The sequence below is a fragment of the Haemaphysalis longicornis genome, unplaced genomic scaffold, assembly GCF_048455015.1.
Source record: "Haemaphysalis longicornis isolate Haplotype H1 unplaced genomic scaffold, Haemaphysalis longicornis Haplotype H1 scaffold_5, whole genome shotgun sequence".
Classification (NCBI taxonomy): domain Eukaryota; kingdom Metazoa; phylum Arthropoda; class Arachnida; order Ixodida; family Ixodidae; genus Haemaphysalis; species Haemaphysalis longicornis.
The window spans coordinates 151,936,353-151,954,883 of record NW_027526385.1 but is presented as its reverse complement, the minus strand read 5'-3'; the positions used below and the strand labels follow the sequence as shown (position 1 = coordinate 151,954,883).

Genomic DNA, 18,531 nt, shown 5'->3' with positions numbered 1-18,531 from the left:
GCGACAGGCGGCGGCAATATGGCGTCGGCTCTTGCCGCGAAGAGGTGCAGGTAGCTTCAGCAACCGCGTCTAATCTTTTGTTAAAACGGAGCTCAAGGTGTAAATTAAATTGCTCATGCGGGAAAGGAGCTGGCAGTATGGGAGAAGCACTATATAATGTCATCTACGCCAAATATCCACCGCGGAGGTGGCCCAGCCAGCTGCTGCTAGCGCTCCGAAATGGCCGCAATCACAATGAGGCGCGCGTCTCCCCATTGGCGCAAGTCGTGAGGCTCCTCCCAATGCCGTTAGCGGTAACCGAGGCAGAGGCTGGCGCCTGGGTGCCGGGCTGAATCGTCAGCGCGGGCGTCGAAAGAACGCGCGCTCATCGCCGACGCGACGCGCGCACACGAACAACCGCATGCGATTCGGGCGCGTCGGCGTTTGCGCGCGCGTTCGTTTGACGCCCGCGTCGACGATTTCGCCCCCACGTCAGATTCTACCTCGCTCGTAAAATGACGCGCGAAGCGCGCGGCAGTGGGAGGAGCCAGCCGACCTGCGCCAACGGGGAGGCACGCTCTTCATGGCGGCAGTTTGAAAGCGCTCCGGACAGCCCGCTGGCTCCGCCGGAGATGTTTAGGCTTACCACGGTGGCGGATATTTGATGGGCGCTTTCCCTAGCCGCGCGGACGATGCTTTACAGTGTCGTTTTCGGTCACATTATCAGCTCCCTTACTTCGTAAGCAACTTCTTTTGTTACTTTTAAGAGCGGTCAGAAGCGATCGGTCGAGCTACCCGCCCTACTTCGCGGCCGTTGATGCCACCATGTTGCCGCGGCTTACCGCGCCGCGCGCCGCATGCGGGTGGTGTCAGCGCGCCTGTGGCGTGCGCGGTGCGTTTTCGTGAGAGAAAACGCTCCATGTGGTTCACGCTTAATGATTTTGTGCCTCCGTGCGACCAAGGCCACACGGCCGCACAAACACTCCCGCGTCCCGTCCACGCCGCAGTCATCTGCTCGCGGCTCGCGTGTTCGTATCACCCGCACCGGGTGATAAATGCGAACGGATCATCCGAATTTTTTTACATTGCGTACAATGCATTTTGGCCGGGGAATTTTGAAAATTCGTATCACAACGAAATTCGTATCAACCGAATTCGTATCACCGAGATTCCACTGTAGCTCGCATCGACACATTAATTCACTGTGTTGCGTATTTGTCCCAAAGTGCTTATCGTTCAGAGAAGCCTCTGAAGCATCCATTGTTGTTATTCGTTGAAGGCACGATGTTTGAGCATTTTCTTTCGGTGAAACAGACAAACAACAGGGGCTTCAGCCTGGCAGAACGATTCTTGCACTCCATAGCCGTCAAGCTAAAATCCTTGCACTTCCGCGCACGACACAAAACTGACAAAAGCCCTTTGGAGTGCACGCACTCGTTGTGCGAAAGTGCGAAGTGTGAAACTGGAGACACGCAGTAATGTAAAATGAATTAATAGTTACTATAAAAAATGTCGCCAACTATGTTTTTATTGAAGTATAGCCGGTATTCAATGGCGCGGAATGCATGCAAGCAACCAAGTGTGCGTCGCCATATCTGTGGCCAAGCGTCTGTTGCTAGGCGACGTTGTGCGCAAGGCCCGCAGATCAGGCACCCCTCTTCCCCTCCATGCAACCGTGTGAGTGCGTCCACGGCCAGGCTAGAGCAGCGGCGTGCGCGCGTTGGTGGCAGAACTTTACGTTGAGACTAGACTGCATTGTTCGCCGCCGCCGCTGCAAAGGGCCGGGCCGTATCAACACAGCGCGCGCCGCCACTCTAGCCCGGCCATGGTGCGCCGTCACTCATTATGTGGGGCTCCGCGGGATGGCGGTACTTGTCCATGCTAAGCACGACTGTGAAACACGACTGTTTCACGTTACAAACTCTACCTCACCGAACGCACAGTATTCCCTCGAGTTCAATGTGAGTGCGATTAATAACATCTCTGTTGACGCCACCGTTTAGAATCGGATTGGAACGGAGCAGATGACGCACGGCGGTGTTTTTTTTTTCTTCGGCGTGCGGGTGCAGTGGCCCAAGCCGCGCTGTGTCCGTGGCGTATCGGCCATGTCTGTGGCATTTTCCAGTGTTACCAGGCGAAGAAATTGACAGATAAACTTTTCAACGAATAGATCCTATAATGTGTGATTATAATAATACGGTGTATTTATAGATTTTTTTTTTACATTCGTAACCAGCCTGTGAACAAAAGGCACGTCGCACACACTGGCGTCTTTCCTTTCGTTGCAAGCGGCCGGGTGACAGTGGTCGCCTGTCACCGTCATGTGACTGCATCAGCGAGCAAAAGTCGAGCGAGAGCGACAACTTGTTGTTGTCACCTGTCGCCTCACTTGCAAATGTGGTTACCCCGTTACACGGACCTTCAGGCGTAAAAAGAACGTCATTTTTTAGAACAACATGTCATGCACCCTATTCAGTGACGTAACAAAATGAGAAGCATGATCACAGTCCCGCAAGGTTCGTACACGCTTCAAAGGCAAAAATTCAAGGATTTTCAGGGACTTTCAAGGACCAATAAATACATTTTCAAGGACCCCATCTAGTGGTTTATCTGGGATTATTTATAATACAACTTTTTCAACACAATGCAAAAGTCGTTTATTGCACAATACCTAAGAACATTAGTTCAAATAAGTACTAACGAGTTGTTGAAAGCACCCCAGCTTTATTTTTTTTTTGGTTTGTGTTTAGAAGTAGTTCGTCGTTCTTTGTTTTTCCTGTTTTTCTCAAGCGGTTTTATTTCACAATGCATGCAATGTTGCTTGAATGTCATGTTTTGTCAGCAAGGGTGTCAGCTAAGATATTAAATAAGCAACTGTTGCCCTCACTTCGTCAATCTCCTCTTCCAGAATACGTCTTTTTGTCTGCTTTTATTCACGAGCTGCTCTTTTTTTGAGATTCAACATTTTGGAACATTTATTTGTTTCGATATAAGTCATAACTAGTGCATTCAACAAGCAAGACGACGCAAGTCGCATTTCTATATCTCCCGCTGAGTGGACCAAAAATATCATGGCAGATTGTACTATCAGGGCAGGTTGAATTCACAAGTTCCTCCTCCTAATATTACCTCGTTGTCAAAAAAATTCGTTAAATGTGTTGTAACTTTGTGCGATAACACTGAGACTGGATTGTTACAATATTTTTTGCATTAGTTAAAATTTACAATCCAAGATAAACACTTTAAGTCCTTGTGAAAAGACAGATCCACATAATCACCCATAAAAATCAAGGGTTTTCAAGGACCGCTAAAAAATTCCAGGACTTTCAAGGCCTTGAAATTGACACTTCTAAATTCAAGGGTTTTCAAGGTTTTCAAGGACCTGTGCGAACCTTGACTGTGCTTGCCAGTGTATTTAAACGATGTCACTAGGTTTGAAACGTACGCGCTCGGCGTGCAGCTTTGTAAACGCAAGCGGTTTCACATACACACGCTATTTTGCTGCTAATAGAGTTTTAGTACAGCGTTTGTGGCCTTTGCATACGCTAAACGCTAAATTTTTGCGTCCCGCTACGTGACACCGCGATGGGAGTTTTAGTAGAGCGTCTCATCAGTTTTGCGTAGCGACACACTAATGCATACGGCGCCATCTGTCAAATGATTTCCGAAATGTCTCGCCGGCTGATCTGCTAGCGGAGTGCCGGAGTGTTTGGACATTTTATGACTATCCAAACAAGTGCAAACAAACGCTTTCCCGTCAGTGTTGAATGCAACACATGGGTGCAGCTTGTCAGAACACGGGTTCTCGCTGATCGAGTGCAGCGTTGGTTTGCTCTTCGCCTTCACGTTCATCGCCGCTGATAAAGCGATCCGATCCGGCGCGTTTTGTGCACGGGTTCTGTGTCGGTTGAAAATGTCTTTTTTCACATGCCGCCGGTAGTAGGAATTACAACCACCGCAAAATAACACCCGGCACCAGCGGGGCCACATCTGAGACCGCGCTTTTTGGATAAACAGTGCGCGGTGCACCAAAGGGAACGAGCGCACGATTCTCCCCACGCGGCTGCGAGTTCGCCGCCGATACCAACTGCAGCCCTGCAGCTACGTACACCGCGAAAGGGCAAGGCCAGGCCGCACACATGCGGCCAGGTCATTCGTTCGCTTTTCCAGCCTGTGTCCACGGTGTCTACAGAGATGAAAAAGCCGAAAGAGCTGGCCCGTAGCAGACGGCAGTCTGTGGGAGCGCAATAGCGGAAGTACGTCACCGCTGAGGAGCGGAGCATCATGGGAGGGGAGGCCAACAGCGAAGAAACAGTTGAAAGGAGGAGGAAATACGGCGCGACGATAATTCGCGGTTTTTGATTTACGATTTCTCAGCTAATACTCATCGCTTTAACAAAATTCTTGCAGGAGGAGATTGCTAATACATTGCTTTATTTGGTTACATGTACATCCATGCATCGGCGGAAGGCATTTCAGGACCCCTTTAAGCTCAGGGCAGGTCTTTCAGTTTTTTTTCTATTTGCTTCTTAATGCTACGGAGTTCTTCAGACTTGGCTCTTGTGGTCTTTCTAGGGCTGTTCGATTTCACCACGTTCTTGATGTCAGCGGTTGCTTCAGCCTTTTCTCCATATTCATCTGCAGATGCCGTTAAATCGGCAACAACTGCCTCAAGCTACTTTTTCTTCATTTGCAGGCCTTCAACTTCTTCCATAATTCTCTGCCTTTTTGTCTGCTGGGAGTTTTCCTGGCACTGTTTCTTTTGCGATGCCAAGTGTGCACTGTAATGCTGCCTCGCTGCGGACACAGCTACTCTGAGTTCTTTTGAGATAGGAACGTTCAGAATCCCACCTGCCCTCTCCACTGCGTCACATATGATATGCTGTGAAACGTATGACAAACCTTTCAGATTCTTTACGGAGATCTGGCGGTTGATGCTGAACCCCCGTTCGACAATGGCTTGCCCATGGCTCAAAACAAGCAACAGCCTGACTGCTTTCCACAGCTCTTTCTATGAGGCATTGAAGCCCAAGAGGTCACGAAAAAACTGCCTTTTCGTTACAAAAAACCATGCTGGCGCAACTTATCTTAGTTACGAGGACATCGAGACTCTTTAGCCCCATTGTGGCAACTTACGGCTTCTGGCCAACCCTGAAGTCGAAGCAAGCCAAAAAAAAAAAAAACCCGCTGCGATTGCGAGTTTGCCTTTTTTTTCGCGCAGGAAGTTTAACTGGTTTGACAAGTTTGACTTTGCGATCCCGAAGTCACGGAAAGCGGTAAGCACCGAATTTCGCCGAATCCACGTTCAACCGCCATAAAATGGGAGCTGCACAACCGAGCCCTGTGAAAACACTAAGAATTCAAGGGTTTTCAAGGATGGCAAAGAAATTCCAGCACTTTCAAGGCCTTGAAAACGCAACTTTCAATTTCAAGAGTGTTCAAGGATTTCAAGGATTTCAAGGACCTGTGCGCACCCTGACTTCCCAAGCGTTGTAGTCCCGCACTAGGGCAGAGCGCCAGACCGAAGAGACCTATTTTACCGCTAGCAGGGGTGAGACAGCTGAATCTGATTTGGGAGCAGTTTTCGGAGCAGCGAAATCCCGATTTTGGAGCAGAAGAACCTTGATTTGGAGCAGAAAAACGACATTTATTATGTCCCCTCAGGAGCCTAAAAAATCAAATTTTTGGAAACTCACAAGCGAAAAGTGCACTTTTTAGTCGGCTTTGAATTTACATAACACTGAAACAACCTTTCAATAAAGTTTTTTTCTACCAGAGTATCACAAGGTGCGAACTGCACTACCTTTTTACTATTAACTGCACTATCTTTTTACTATACTATTATATCTATTTTTTAAATTCTTAGGCTCTATGCATTGATGGCGTGGAGTTCCATTGAAATTTCAAATTGACAAACTAAGCAATCGTAAGGCATTTTTATTATCATGTGAATGCCGAAATTGTTGTTTTTGTAATACCAGATTCGGCTTTATGCACAAGTGTAGAGCCACGGCAAAAGTTCCGCGAAGCGAGGTCACAGTCGTCGCACCCCACCAGCTCTCCCATTTCAATCCCCAAGGTGCACGTTCACTACGATCATAATCTGAGTAATGTTGGTATGTTTAGTCAACTTCCTTTTGGCATTAAATTTCACTTCAGATAGATGAACCATTATAACTAGCGTGCAATAATAGCCCGTCCCGCTATCGGGCCGCCCCTACTGCAGCGTTGATCGTCCCATTCCCGTCGCTCGCAAGTTCGCTGTGAAATGCAGCAATAACTCAGTGTTTTCGCAATGAGTCTGAAATTTCACTTCAAGCATGCACTGGCCGAAGGCGAATTCGCGGGCGCCATGTTGTTCTCGATTAACTCCCGTCTTTTGAGCCGCGCAACTTTCCGCAACAGCCCAAACGACTAAATGTAAACCCAGCCTCCCCCATAACTAAAACCATGGTAGAAATCAACGAAGAGCGCTCGGCCTGAACCAGAAGGAACTGCTTCGCCCGGCAGCCATGTTTTCACATCTTCACACCAAGATGGCGGCGCCCAGTAATGTCGTTCCGGAGATACAGCGCTCCAAAAATTCCAGTTTTTTTTCATCAACGCCTCAGTACACAAACGTATTTTTTCTACAGGACTTTGCAGTAGCTTTCGATGGGAAAATTTAAAAAACGCACGGAATATAACATGTGGAACCCGACATAGTGACTTTCGAAAAAACTATCTCGGGGACAATTTTATGCGTTTTTTTATGGAATGATCAATCTTTTCAACCTTTGCAAACAGCATCACCTTGGCGGTGTTGGAAAATGATGCTGTCAGTAAGCATTCAGGGTTCGTACAGGCTTCAAAAGCAAAAATTCAAGGGTTTTCAAGGACTTTCAAGGACCAGAAAACACATTTTCAAAGTCCCCGTACAATATTTTATCTGGGATTATTTAAACTTTTCCAACACAATGCAAAAGTTTTTTATTGCACAATACCTAAGCACATTAGTTCACATCTAGATAGGTGCTAACGGGTTCGTAAATGCTCCTCCAGCTTTATTTTTTTATTTCATGGCTGGTATTTACAGGTTTTTCTTTGTGTTTTTCTGAGGCTGTTTGATTTCAAAACTTAGTTAATGTTGCCTGCATCTCCTGCTTTGTCAGCAAAAGTATCAGCTGAAATTAAATCGAGCAAGAGTTGCTTCAAGGCAGGATGAACTATGTACACGTCCACCATTTGCACGTAAAAGCAAACGTAGATGGAACGTACGACGCACAGTGAAGATGCAATGAGCAAGCGCCCACAGACTAGATGCAAGATAGAGAACAGAAGCTGGCTTTCACTGGATTGTATCGTGATATAGATTGGATTGACAAGCGCCAGCTCCCAATGTTGCCTTGTAATAATGAAAATCCACCAAACTTGTAATTTCACGCAATACACTGAAACTTGATTGTTACGAACTTTCTTTACATTTGTTAACACCTAAAATCCATGACAAGCACTTTAAATTCTTGTGAAAAGACAGGGCCATTGATTCTCTCTGAAAAAATCAAGGGTTTTCAAGGACCATGTAAAAATTCCAGGACTTTCCAGGCCTTGAAATTGACACTTCTAAATTCAAGGGTTTTCAAGGTTTTCAAGGACCTGTGCGAACCCTGGCATTTTTCCCCACTGAAACTGACGGGAGCAATAAATTCCTTGGCTCTCAGACTGTTTTGGAGCAGTTTGGCGCAATTTTTGCAATTTTCAAGCTATTGGAGCAGCCTGGCACAGGAAAACAAATTGGTATCAAATCTGCGCAATATGTGCAGCTGTCTCACCCCTGTGGTAGGTGTCCGGCACCATCAAAGCACACGAATGCACATGGCGACCTCCACAGCCACAGTGGACACTCAGCTTGGCAACCGTCTGTGGCAGGACATAGCTGCCAGACTCAAGTACTTCCTTGAGAAAGCACCTGAGTTCCTTCTTTTTTTTTTTTTTTAACTTCCGGTACTACCTTCAGGTCTGAATTTCACTCCCCCTCTCCCCTCACCTCCTGCTCCTGTGCAATCTTCACGAGCAGAGCCTCCTGCTTCTTGGACTCCACCGCCTGGGGTGCCGCGGTGGGGGGTGCCTCTTTCTTGGCTGCGAGAGGCTGGGCCGCCCCCTTGGCGACCTTTGCCCCCGCGGAGGCGGAAGAGGTGGCCGCCTCAATCTCCCGGTCCTCCTTCTTCAGGGCCTCCGGGTCCAACAGGGGCTCCTTGGCAGTGGCCAACGCACCACCACCAGGAAGCACTGCAGCCGGCTCGGGCTTGGCTGGGCTCGGCTTCAGGACGACTCTCACCTGTACCCAGTGGGGGTAGAGGAGCAGCCAGTGGGGGAAAGATGTAGCAAGGGACTACACTTGAATCTCGCTACAACGAACTCCGCTTCAAGAAATTTTCCCCTTCAACAAAATATTTCCAATCCCCTGTCGGCAAGCCGTAGAAGTCAACAGAACAAAGTCCTCGTCCCAACAAACCATTTGCCACCCTTGTTTTCACTTCAACAAAATTTTCGCTCCCTAAACTTAATTTACGATAAAAAAAAGCTTAATGCCAGCCATCTGTAACATTTTATACATCCACACCTCTTAGCCTCCCTAAAAACATGCACCCACACTATCACCTGTAATGAAACTCGTAGATGGACACCATTGTTTGGGGGTGATAACAATGTGGCTGGCCGTCTTTACACGAGGCACACGCCCAGTTCGCCAAGCCAAAGCTACAGCCAATCCGTATCCAGCTGAAATGACGCAAATGTGTGCTGCTGGCACTGTGCCGTGATGTATGCGTTGTAAGCAGCTGTCGCTGCAGTTTTCCTTCTACCGTTCTTCAAAATCAAAAGCAAAATATTGTTTTTGTGTTAAGTCAAACCCACCTCACGCTATCTTTTTCCCTTCCAAGGTCAAATGTTGTAGTGCCCAGCGAGATAGGATAACGCGCTGCACTCAGGCAAAAAAAAGGGGCTTTCGACAATGAAGCAGCTATCTGCAAAGTAACCAGCTTGGTAGACGTGCATTGTTTTACAGCAATATCTTCTCCAAATGTATTTCTTTCCCCCCTTTAACGCGCTCTTAACATGTAGGTAAAACACAGTTTGATAACCACTCCTAGGTTTGTTATCCGAACAAAGACAGTATAATTGCACATCATTTCTTTCTCTACAGATTGCATTACGCAATCAATGATGCGGATTATGTATTGGGGTATCATCATGCCCTTTTGAGTTTTGGTGGGCAGATTTCGGCACAACGAATTTCTGCTACATACAATGAAATTTTTCGCATGTCCCGTCCATTTAGTTGTAGCGGGATTCAAGGTTGACGGTAAGTGCAAGGGACAAAAACGCATTGGCGGCTATTTTTTAATGGCCCCGCAGTTTCATTGTAAGCCAATAACTTTTTCCTCACCCCCCTAACCTCCATTACAGGCTAGATTCTAATAAAAACTGCATGCGCTGACAGGGTGTCTACAAAGAACTTTCGTCGTCAAAATTGGATCCTGCAGCGTAGCCAACTTTCTAGTGAAAGCTCTGTAGTTGTCAATCTATTGTAAGTACCTTAAAAGAAATCAAATCATACTGAAATTAACCACTACGACGACTCTATCGTTACACCAAGTATCATCTACTTGTCATGATCAGTTAGTTCCCAGTGAAGTTGTAAACATTACGGAATTCCCATCTGCTGTTAATACATGCACTTCTATGGGAGGGAAACAGATGGCCGCATGTTTTTCTTCTAGAAAAAAATCTCGTCGTTTCAAGTTCCATTCAATGAACTAACTAGGAAGCGTGTTGAATTGAAAATTACAAACAAACACGTTTCGTTGCATGCATTCTTCCGCTGGTCATCCTTCTTCACAGAGCATACGACACGGGATTCTTTTTTCAGTTGAGTTCCAGTTCAGGTTCCGTGTGCTGCAGTAATTAACAGTTTGAACTCTACACCCCAGCACTATCTGACAGAGCCATCTGAACTTGCCCCCTTCTAAATTACACCCCGAAAGGCTTACGTGGAACAGCTCACCTCTTCATGTGGAACAGGCTCCACAGGTTCGGGAGGTTCCAGCCGCTTCTCCACGGGGGCAACAACCGCTGCGATGGGAAATACAGAGAGGGGGGGAAAACAGAAAAACAGTTAGTGACCTTTGACCTGAGAAGAACATAGACTCCACAAAATGCAAACATGAACTTTCCAAATGAGAAATCTAGCACGCAAAGACAACGCCTACAGAATGTGTCGCACAGCTCATACCCATTCGCGGCCAACCAACCCCTGACACAAGTACTTCCACATGTCAACTTTTCTTGATGCCATATGGCCCTTCAAATCGATCTAGCAATGGATGGCCTCTCCTTTCCACCTAGGTTTGCCACCTGCCTGGCTTTTTACACGCCCAACCGACTTTTTTTTTAAAGACAGTTGGCAGGTTGACGGTCTGTACTTAAAACTGGCCGTCATTGGCCGGTGTTTATGGCGTCGGGCCACGATCATTTATGTTTTTGCACCAATTCAGCAAATACGACGATAAATGTGTGTCGACCAGATGCAAAAACACATGTGAGCAGATAAAATATGGGGGCAAGCGCACTGGGGGACCAAGGGGAGGAACAACAAGAGAATAACAGAGCCTTTAATGGATCAAGTCACTTTCAGCACACGCATTATGTTGATTTCTCGCTAGGAAAAATGTTAGAGTAATTAAGATTGGATGTAAAAAAAATGGCGTCTTTTTGTCAACAAAAATTCAACCATGTACCCCCCCCCCCCCTTCCCCCAAACCTTCAAAGGGCCTGTTTTTTTTTCTAAGGGGGGGGAAGAAGGTGGCAACCCTATTTCCACCCCTCCTTTACACCCACTGCACGAGTTTGTGCCATGTGCACATAAGTGCAGAAAGAATACGCCTGGGGCAGTTTTCCTCTACTTTTTTTTCAATGCCAGAGGTCAGCCTTTTGAGTATCCCCAAACCCTCTGATTTCTCTCTTTCAATCCTTTTCTGAGGCAGCGTTTCATTTCATTTCATTCTTATTTCCTCAAGGGCCCCACTTGGGAGGTATTACATAAGGGGCAGGGACACTAATACGTTTGTACACACTACATTTGGTAACAAAGATGAGTGGTAACATTTGTTTGGAAGGTGGTTGAAACAATGGAGCAGGGGAGCTTGTTCTAATCTTTGGCTGCATGGGGAAAAATTTTTGTTTTAACTCCACGATATTAATGTGTAACATTCTTTGCCGAGTACCCCCACAGCCAGGACCGTGCAACGCCCTGCATTTTCACAAAAATGCAAATATTGTGGAAGTCCCACCCGTAATCGCTATAATGGTGTAAATGGGGATAACTCGTTGCACAAAATTCTGAAAAACTAGAAAATAAAAAAAATAAAAAAATTACGGAAAATGGTGAAACGCGTAACACCCTGCATTTTCACAATAATGCAGACTTTGCGAAGGTTCCAAATGTAATCGTTATAATAATGTAAATGGAGATGATTGTTCAAATGAAATTTTGAAAAGCTAAAAAATAAGAAAAACATTAAAAATTACAGAAAATGCAAAACGTCGAAAGCACGGCATTTCCACAATAATACAGATTTCGTAAAAGTTCCAAATGTACCGTATTAAGGGGGCACATGGGTCTTAGAGCTAAAATTTTTATTATTTGAGCTATTGCCATGAAAATTTGTAGGTTTATGTATTATGCTATGCTGATTTCAAATCTGACACCAGTTTTTGCACAAAGTGCAATGTTTTAATTTTAGGCTACTTTTATTGTTTACAGCTTTTGTCAAGTTTTTAGAAAAAATAGTTTTCTTGGTGGCTATAAATTTCATGCTGGTGAATTGAGGAAGAACTCGTGAGTGCAATAAAAGCAGCCGCATGTTCCTCTCTCTGCTAGTTCAAAAGTTATGAATGTGAAAAGTTAGTGTTCAAAAACTACCATTTTTTTAGTCTAATTACTTTTGATAATAAAAAATATCTTGATGCATAGGGCATTGTCTAATGGTCTAGTTGCACTCACCAGCTATTCAGCCACTAAAAAATACAAGAATGACCAAAATCTGATCAGTATTAGTGGAGATAAGGTTGTCAAACGACTGCTCCAAGGCAAAAAAAGTCGAACTGAGAAAATCGCAAAAAACGAAATGCAATGTTGTGAATACTTTATTTACATACATACACATCAAGGAATGCAGCCAAAAGCATCAAAATGCTCCTGGGGAGTAATTTTTGCTGTTGATCAACAAACTCCAGAAGTTTGTTGATAGCCGACAAGTCAACTATCGTGTAAGTCGGCGCCGATGCCGACGGCTCGGTGTTATCACTGCTACGGAGAGTCCGCAGCTTGCGCTCTGTGCCCGATACAGACGATAAGCCGGCTGTTATCGCCTCGGCTCGCTCATGAAGTCGTTGACGATCGTCAGGAGTCATAAACGTCGTGTCAAGCCGCGTTCGCTGCTGCCGGCCGCTTTCACCAGAATCACTCGAACAGCCGGCGGTCGCGCCGAGGGCCGCCGCTCCGCCGACGGTCGCGTTGAGAGCCGCCGCTTCATCTGCCGCGGGTTGATGGTCGGTTGCGACGCCTGTTGAAGGTTCCCGAAGGCGTTCAGCTTGCTTGCAGCGTACCTTTTTGCGTTTTTTGCCGAATTTGTGAGCGCTGCGGAACTTTCGGTACGGTTTTGCCATGCTTCCCGTCCGACGGCTCTTCCAAAATGGCCGCGTTCAAGTTGAAAAAGATGGCCGCGCCTGATGACTAGGGCCAATGAGGAGCGCCCGTTTCACCACGTGACGAGCAGGGACCAATAGTAAAGGCGCATTTGACGTTTTGTTTTGTTCATTTTCCCGGCTAACAAAGCGGAGTCTAGCGCGCCGCCCGAGTAGAAAAAAAAGAAGAAAGAAGGCGCTTTCGAACGCTACCAACATGGCGGTTCTACGCCGCGTCGTTCAAGGACGGCGCGCCGCTCAAAATCGGCGTTTTCGACGCCGCTTCGCTTCATTTTACAGCTAGAAACGTACCGTTATTCGTCATTTTCTAAATGACTACGTGGATTTGGGCATCAAAACTTTACCAAGAGGTAGAAAATGACTTCGCGAACGCGAATATCGCTAAATTGAAAAATGGGTTTTTTCGCGATTTTTCGGCTGCAAAGACCCGTGAGCCCCCTTAACCGGAATATAGGTCGAGTTTTTTTCCAAAATAACCGGCACAAAAGTCACCCCTCGTCTTATATAGCGGTCATTGGCAGAATGTAAATCGTTGTCTGGCAACAATGTGCAAGCGTAGTTCATCGCCATCGTCATTCGTGTCAGACTGCTCATAGAGTTTCATACTAATATACACTAGAGGGAAATGTGGCGCCACTGTCTAGGGGAGCCGCGCTTCGGCGAGCGTGCCGTCATGTACCGGGCAGGCACGTTCCACTTGTCCTTGGCATGGCTCACGAACAGGCTGAAAAGTTGGCTTTGGCTGCAAAAATGCAACAATATTGCTGCAGAACATTAATCGAATTTGTTCTGTTATTAAAAAGTAAAGCTCCATAAAGATTGATTTGCCAGGGATTATTTAGAAGCTTCATGGAAGATGAACAGAAAAACAATGTTACCCCTTTTGGCTTCAAGACGAAAAAGAAGCCACGTGGCTAACCAAGCCAAGGAGGCGAGGAACGTCACTAGCTGCAATGGCGCCGCCCACGGCGGCACGCGAATGCAGCGCCAGATTTCCCTCTAGTATATATTAGTATGAAACTCTATGAGACTGCTCTCTCGCACTATCAGGCCTTTATTTCATTTCGCTTTTCTCTAGTTTTTTGTCTTTTACTCGTCTATTGTTCGTGCGCGTACATTTCTGTACGTCTCTGTTCCGAGATGAGTGGCGGCAGTCGACGCCAGTTCACCGCGGCGTTTAAGCTGACGGCGATTGAGTCACCGAGCAGAATGGGAATATGGCGGCGTAATGCCAGTTAGGCGTTTCGGAGAAAAGTGTGCGGTACTGGCGGAGCCAGAAAGCTAAGCTGTGCGCGTGTAATCCCCGAAACCGATCATTCCGTGGACGTCAAGCGGTGCACCCTGAGTTGGAGAACAAAGTGGCGGACTTCATCCGGGAACTTCGCTCACGATCACTCCGGAGGCCATGCGCGGACGGGCTCCGCGAGCTGTACAATGAGTGGATAGCCGGCGACAACAAAAGGACCCATACGGGCCGGTTGCGACCGTGTCAAGCTGGGTGTCCTTCTCTGGGCAGTCGCTGCCCGACGACATGGTTACACGAGCGTTCAGGAAGTGCTCCATCAGCAACGCGCCTGATGGCATGGAAGATGACAGTGCGAAGCAGTCATCCTCGGACGACTCTGAGAGCTCGGACGAGTGACTTCGGCCGGCATATTGAGTGGCAGTGACGGACGGGCGTCGAAAATAAATATAGACATTGTGAGTGCGCTTCTGTGCCGAATTATTCTTTTTGTCAACTTTTCCCACCTCAAGGTAGGGGGTCGACCTATATACCGGGTCGACCTATATTCCGGTTTTACGGTAATCCTTATAAAAGCATAAATAAAATTGGTCGAACGAAATTTTGAAAAAAAAAATAATAATAATAAAAAAAAAATATAAATATAAAAGATATGGAGAATGGCAACTCGTATAACGACCTGCATTTCCACAATAATGCTGATTTTGCGGAAGTTGCACCTATAATCATTATATTAACGTTGACAGAGATAATTGGTCGGACTGAATTTTGAAAAACCAAAAAATTTGGCTGGAAAAAACTCACGCTCAATACAAGTGGCATAAGATTGCTACACATTAGTAGATAATTTTCTGAATTTCTGGAGCATTTTTTTTAATCCACTGAGCCTGCTCCAACTTTTGATTGAGTCTTGCAAGGCTCATTACGCACTCAAGCTGCTGCTTTTGTGATCCCCTTCCCCAAGCTGTGCCTAATCGTCCAATTAGGCACAACAAAGAAGAATAATACACTGGTATTTCTGAAATGCGGAAAAACTCTACCCAGCACCTCTGTTTCAAGGCTTCGCAGATGCTGCTTGCAGTTGCAAAAAACAAGAATTGACCGAACAGAGGGGCAGAGTTTTCAGAGGACACTCACGTGCTAGTGGTGCCTTCGGTGAAAGCGCGGCCGCCGGAGAGACCTTGGGAGGTGCCGCCAAATCTGGCAGGGGAGACACGTTGGCCACCTTGAGGTCGGCCCTCGCTGCGTGGCCAAGGGAGGGAAGAAACGGTCACAGTGGCGGTCATGTGTTCGTCTTTGTATGACAAGCACGTCCTATCTGTGGATGCTTTAGACAAAGAGTACTGGCAGAAACCCTTGGCTTTCAAACTATAGTCCTTTACTAAAAAAGCACCCCACAAACACTCTTTTGAAGTACAAGCTCTGCATAACTTGGAAGGCCTGTTCACAGTTGCAACTGCAGCGACAAAAGTGACGTGATTTCTGTTGCTCCAGTCGCCCAGCATCGCTCAAGTGACTCTTGTCGTCGAAAATAGAGCGATTGGTCTTTTTTGTCACCATAAAAACAGCGACTTGAGCAAAGTGACTACAACAACAGAAATAGCGTTGCTTTTGTCACTCCAGTAGTCACAAGTGTGAACAGGCCTTTACAGGGGCCATGCAGACAAAACAAAAGTTTGTTTTATTCGAAAGATGAAGTGTTTTATTGGGCTCTCAGTGCTTGTTCAGCAGCAAACGATGCTTTATTCACTTAGAAAAATATTTTAAGTCAAAACTGCAATTCTCCCGCAAAATCGTGTTTTCGTGACATCGAAAATAATGCATTAAATAAGAGCAAGGCCTTAAAACTAAATACAGACTGCTGACCAGGGCTGCTCCCATCTCACAGGTGCCTGTTTGATTATGTTGTTATCGCCCACTTTCACACATGGCGCTGCAATACTAGTTAAGTGCCAGTGTTCGCACTTCGCTTCTGGCCGGACTTTTATAGCTGCCGTATTTTTATTACAGTTCATACTAATCGTTTCCTAAAACTTGCGCTATTACTCGACAAGCATGGTCACGTAAGCAACCATGTTGCTGGTGCCAGTTGGTCAGTGTTGTTTCAGACAAGTCGAGGGCATCCAACGGCTGCATTGACTGCTTTGGTGTTAATGTGTTCGTTCGCAACTTTCATTGTTTACCTCACCATTCTTTCTGCTGTAAAATGAATATGCATCACATTTGAGTGCAAAGAGCTCGTTAAGCAAGCTTATAAGCTGTGCGTAATTTTCATTTGCTTTTGCCGGCCTCAGCCAATCGCACAGCAGGGCTTATGACACCATAGGTTCTGTTGCGGGAAATAAGCTAGCGGGTCGCATAGCCATTCACTTTCTTTATAATTATGTAGCCTATTTCAGCGAAGTTTACGTTAAAAGTAGTGTCAGTACGACTTTAACGAGGCAATCTTTCGAATTACCCAAACTTCTGTTTCGTCTGCATGGCCCCTTTAAAGCTCATGCTCTGCAGAAGTTGCCATATCTGCTTAATTTACATTTACATGTCCCAATTTCCCTGTTTCTTGCCATGATTTGAAGCACAACAACAACAAAAAAAAAACAAGGGCGATGAAACAGAGTAGATGAGACAGACGAGATAGTGCCTGTCTCGTCTACTCCGTTTCTTCGTCTGCGTTTTTTTGTTACGCTTCAAATCATGGCAACTATTCACCAACTAGCCCAGCAAGAAGTTCTTCCCTGCATCCTCCTTTGTTTTTTTCCTGTGAGGAAAATGCTTAGACAAGTGCTGCCAAATCCCATTTCACCACTCGTAACTTGTGACATCACAAATTGTAATGGTGTGTGAAAACGTGCGCCCTGCTCATGTTCATGGCGTTGGAAGAATCTTAACAAACAACTGCTGCAGCAGCTGATGGCAGTTGGTAGCCACGTTGGACCACCGCCCCACAGAACGGTACAGGGCACTTACGCAGCAGTGCCACGGGTGGCTTGGAGACGACGATGGCCACCGGCTGGCCGTACCGGGTGCCGCCGGGTGGTGCCCGCACGGTGGCCGGTGCCCTCACCTGGGTCAGGGTGGTCACCGTGCAGCCTATCATCAGGCACAGGCCCGCCCACGACAGGAACTGCAGGAAGGTGGGAAAGGGGAGGTGGAGACTGCATTGGGCAACAACCTCACAGACACGCACGTGCCACTGACAACACACCCGCCGTGGTGGCTCAGTGGCTAAGGCGTCGCGCTGCTGAGCACGAGGTCCCGGGTTGGATTCCGGGCCGCGGCGGCCGCTTTTCTGATGGAGGCGAAAAGCGAAAATGCCTGTGTGTACGAGATTCCGGTGCACGCTGAAGATCCCCAGGTGGTCAAAATTAATCCTCCGGAGCCCTCCACTACGGTGCGCCTCATCGCCTGCCCTGCGTCGGCGCGTTAAACCCCACAATCAATCAAGCAACGGACAACACAGCTTATGCTTGGTGCCTGCCAAAGGGAAGGAGGCCACCATTACCACCTTCGTTGATGAAGGCAAAGATGGATTACTACGATGAAAACGCACTCAGTCAGGGGGAGAACGCTGCCCACCAAATTGTGACCAAGGAGACCAACTCAAAGCTAACCAGCCACATTTGTTGCAGCCATGCAAGCATAGGTGTGGGATGATGAGTCTCGTACCTATATCCACTCCCCGTCTAATACCTCACCAATATATCTTACTGCACATCTCCCAACGACGCTTTGAGCACTTTGTTGCTTGGTACACCCAAGCACATTTAAAAGTTACCCATCATTAATTGGAAAAGACCTGGCAATAGACATCTGCCAGGGTCATGCCATGAAGAGAAGGAAGCTGAAAACAGTAGTCCCCTTATAGCACAACCCTGTGGCATTAGGCACAGTTTGTGTTGCAGTTCCAGCTTAATGTGACTCGCACAAACATTTTATCCCATCCCTACTATTACAGGTGACTGGGAACATCGAGAGTGACTTATTTCCGCCCCTTCGCTTTTCTACGCAGTGTGGCAAGGATTGACAGTCTGTCTAGGCAACAAATATGCAGCATCATGGCAGCATAGTTACCCTGGAAGGAAGGAGATGACAACAAAAGCACTTGCAAGCGAGCCAAGTTTCATCAAAAACACCCTTGCGAACTGAAAGGCCCCACACAGTAGCAGCTTCACAGAAACTGCCTTCCGTAAAACATACACCACACAAGCAACACTAGCAGTTCACTCCCATCAGTCGCCCACATGTGCTCTGACATATGCCAAACATTTTCGGTCAGTGTAGTACCACTTTAGGGAAGACTTCATTGGCCGCCGCATTTCCACCTGGCCATTGATCTATTCTTCTTCCCCTACAGTAGTGCCTTAATTAGTAGTAATCTGTCAGCGTGAATGGCTGCCAACCACACATGGCCACATGAGATATCAAACCCGCCGGACGTTTTCTGGCACCCCGTACGATTTGTACCTTCCTGGACGGAAGCGCTCTAACCCACCGCGATAGGGCAATCAGCATTCACATCCACATTCACTTGTACGAGTCCAACAACACCCTCCTGCAAGGCT

The 18,531-nt window shown here is 46.9% G+C and overlaps 1 protein-coding gene across 1 annotated transcript in view; it reads right to left on the bottom strand.

Moving 5' to 3' along the window:
• The window catches only part of LOC144138752 (uncharacterized), a 52,539-nt gene that overhangs the window by 2,549 nt on the left and 31,459 nt on the right, over positions 1–18,531 (bottom strand). The window contains exons 9-12 of the mRNA XM_077671164.1: positions 16,937–17,093; positions 15,107–15,211; positions 10,025–10,092; positions 8,006–8,296 (exon numbers count right to left, since the gene is read on the bottom strand). Coding sequence (XP_077527290.1) covers positions 8,006–8,296; positions 10,025–10,092; positions 15,107–15,211; positions 16,937–17,093 — 621 coding nt within the window. The remainder of the gene's footprint in view (positions 1–8,005; positions 8,297–10,024; positions 10,093–15,106; positions 15,212–16,936; positions 17,094–18,531) is intronic.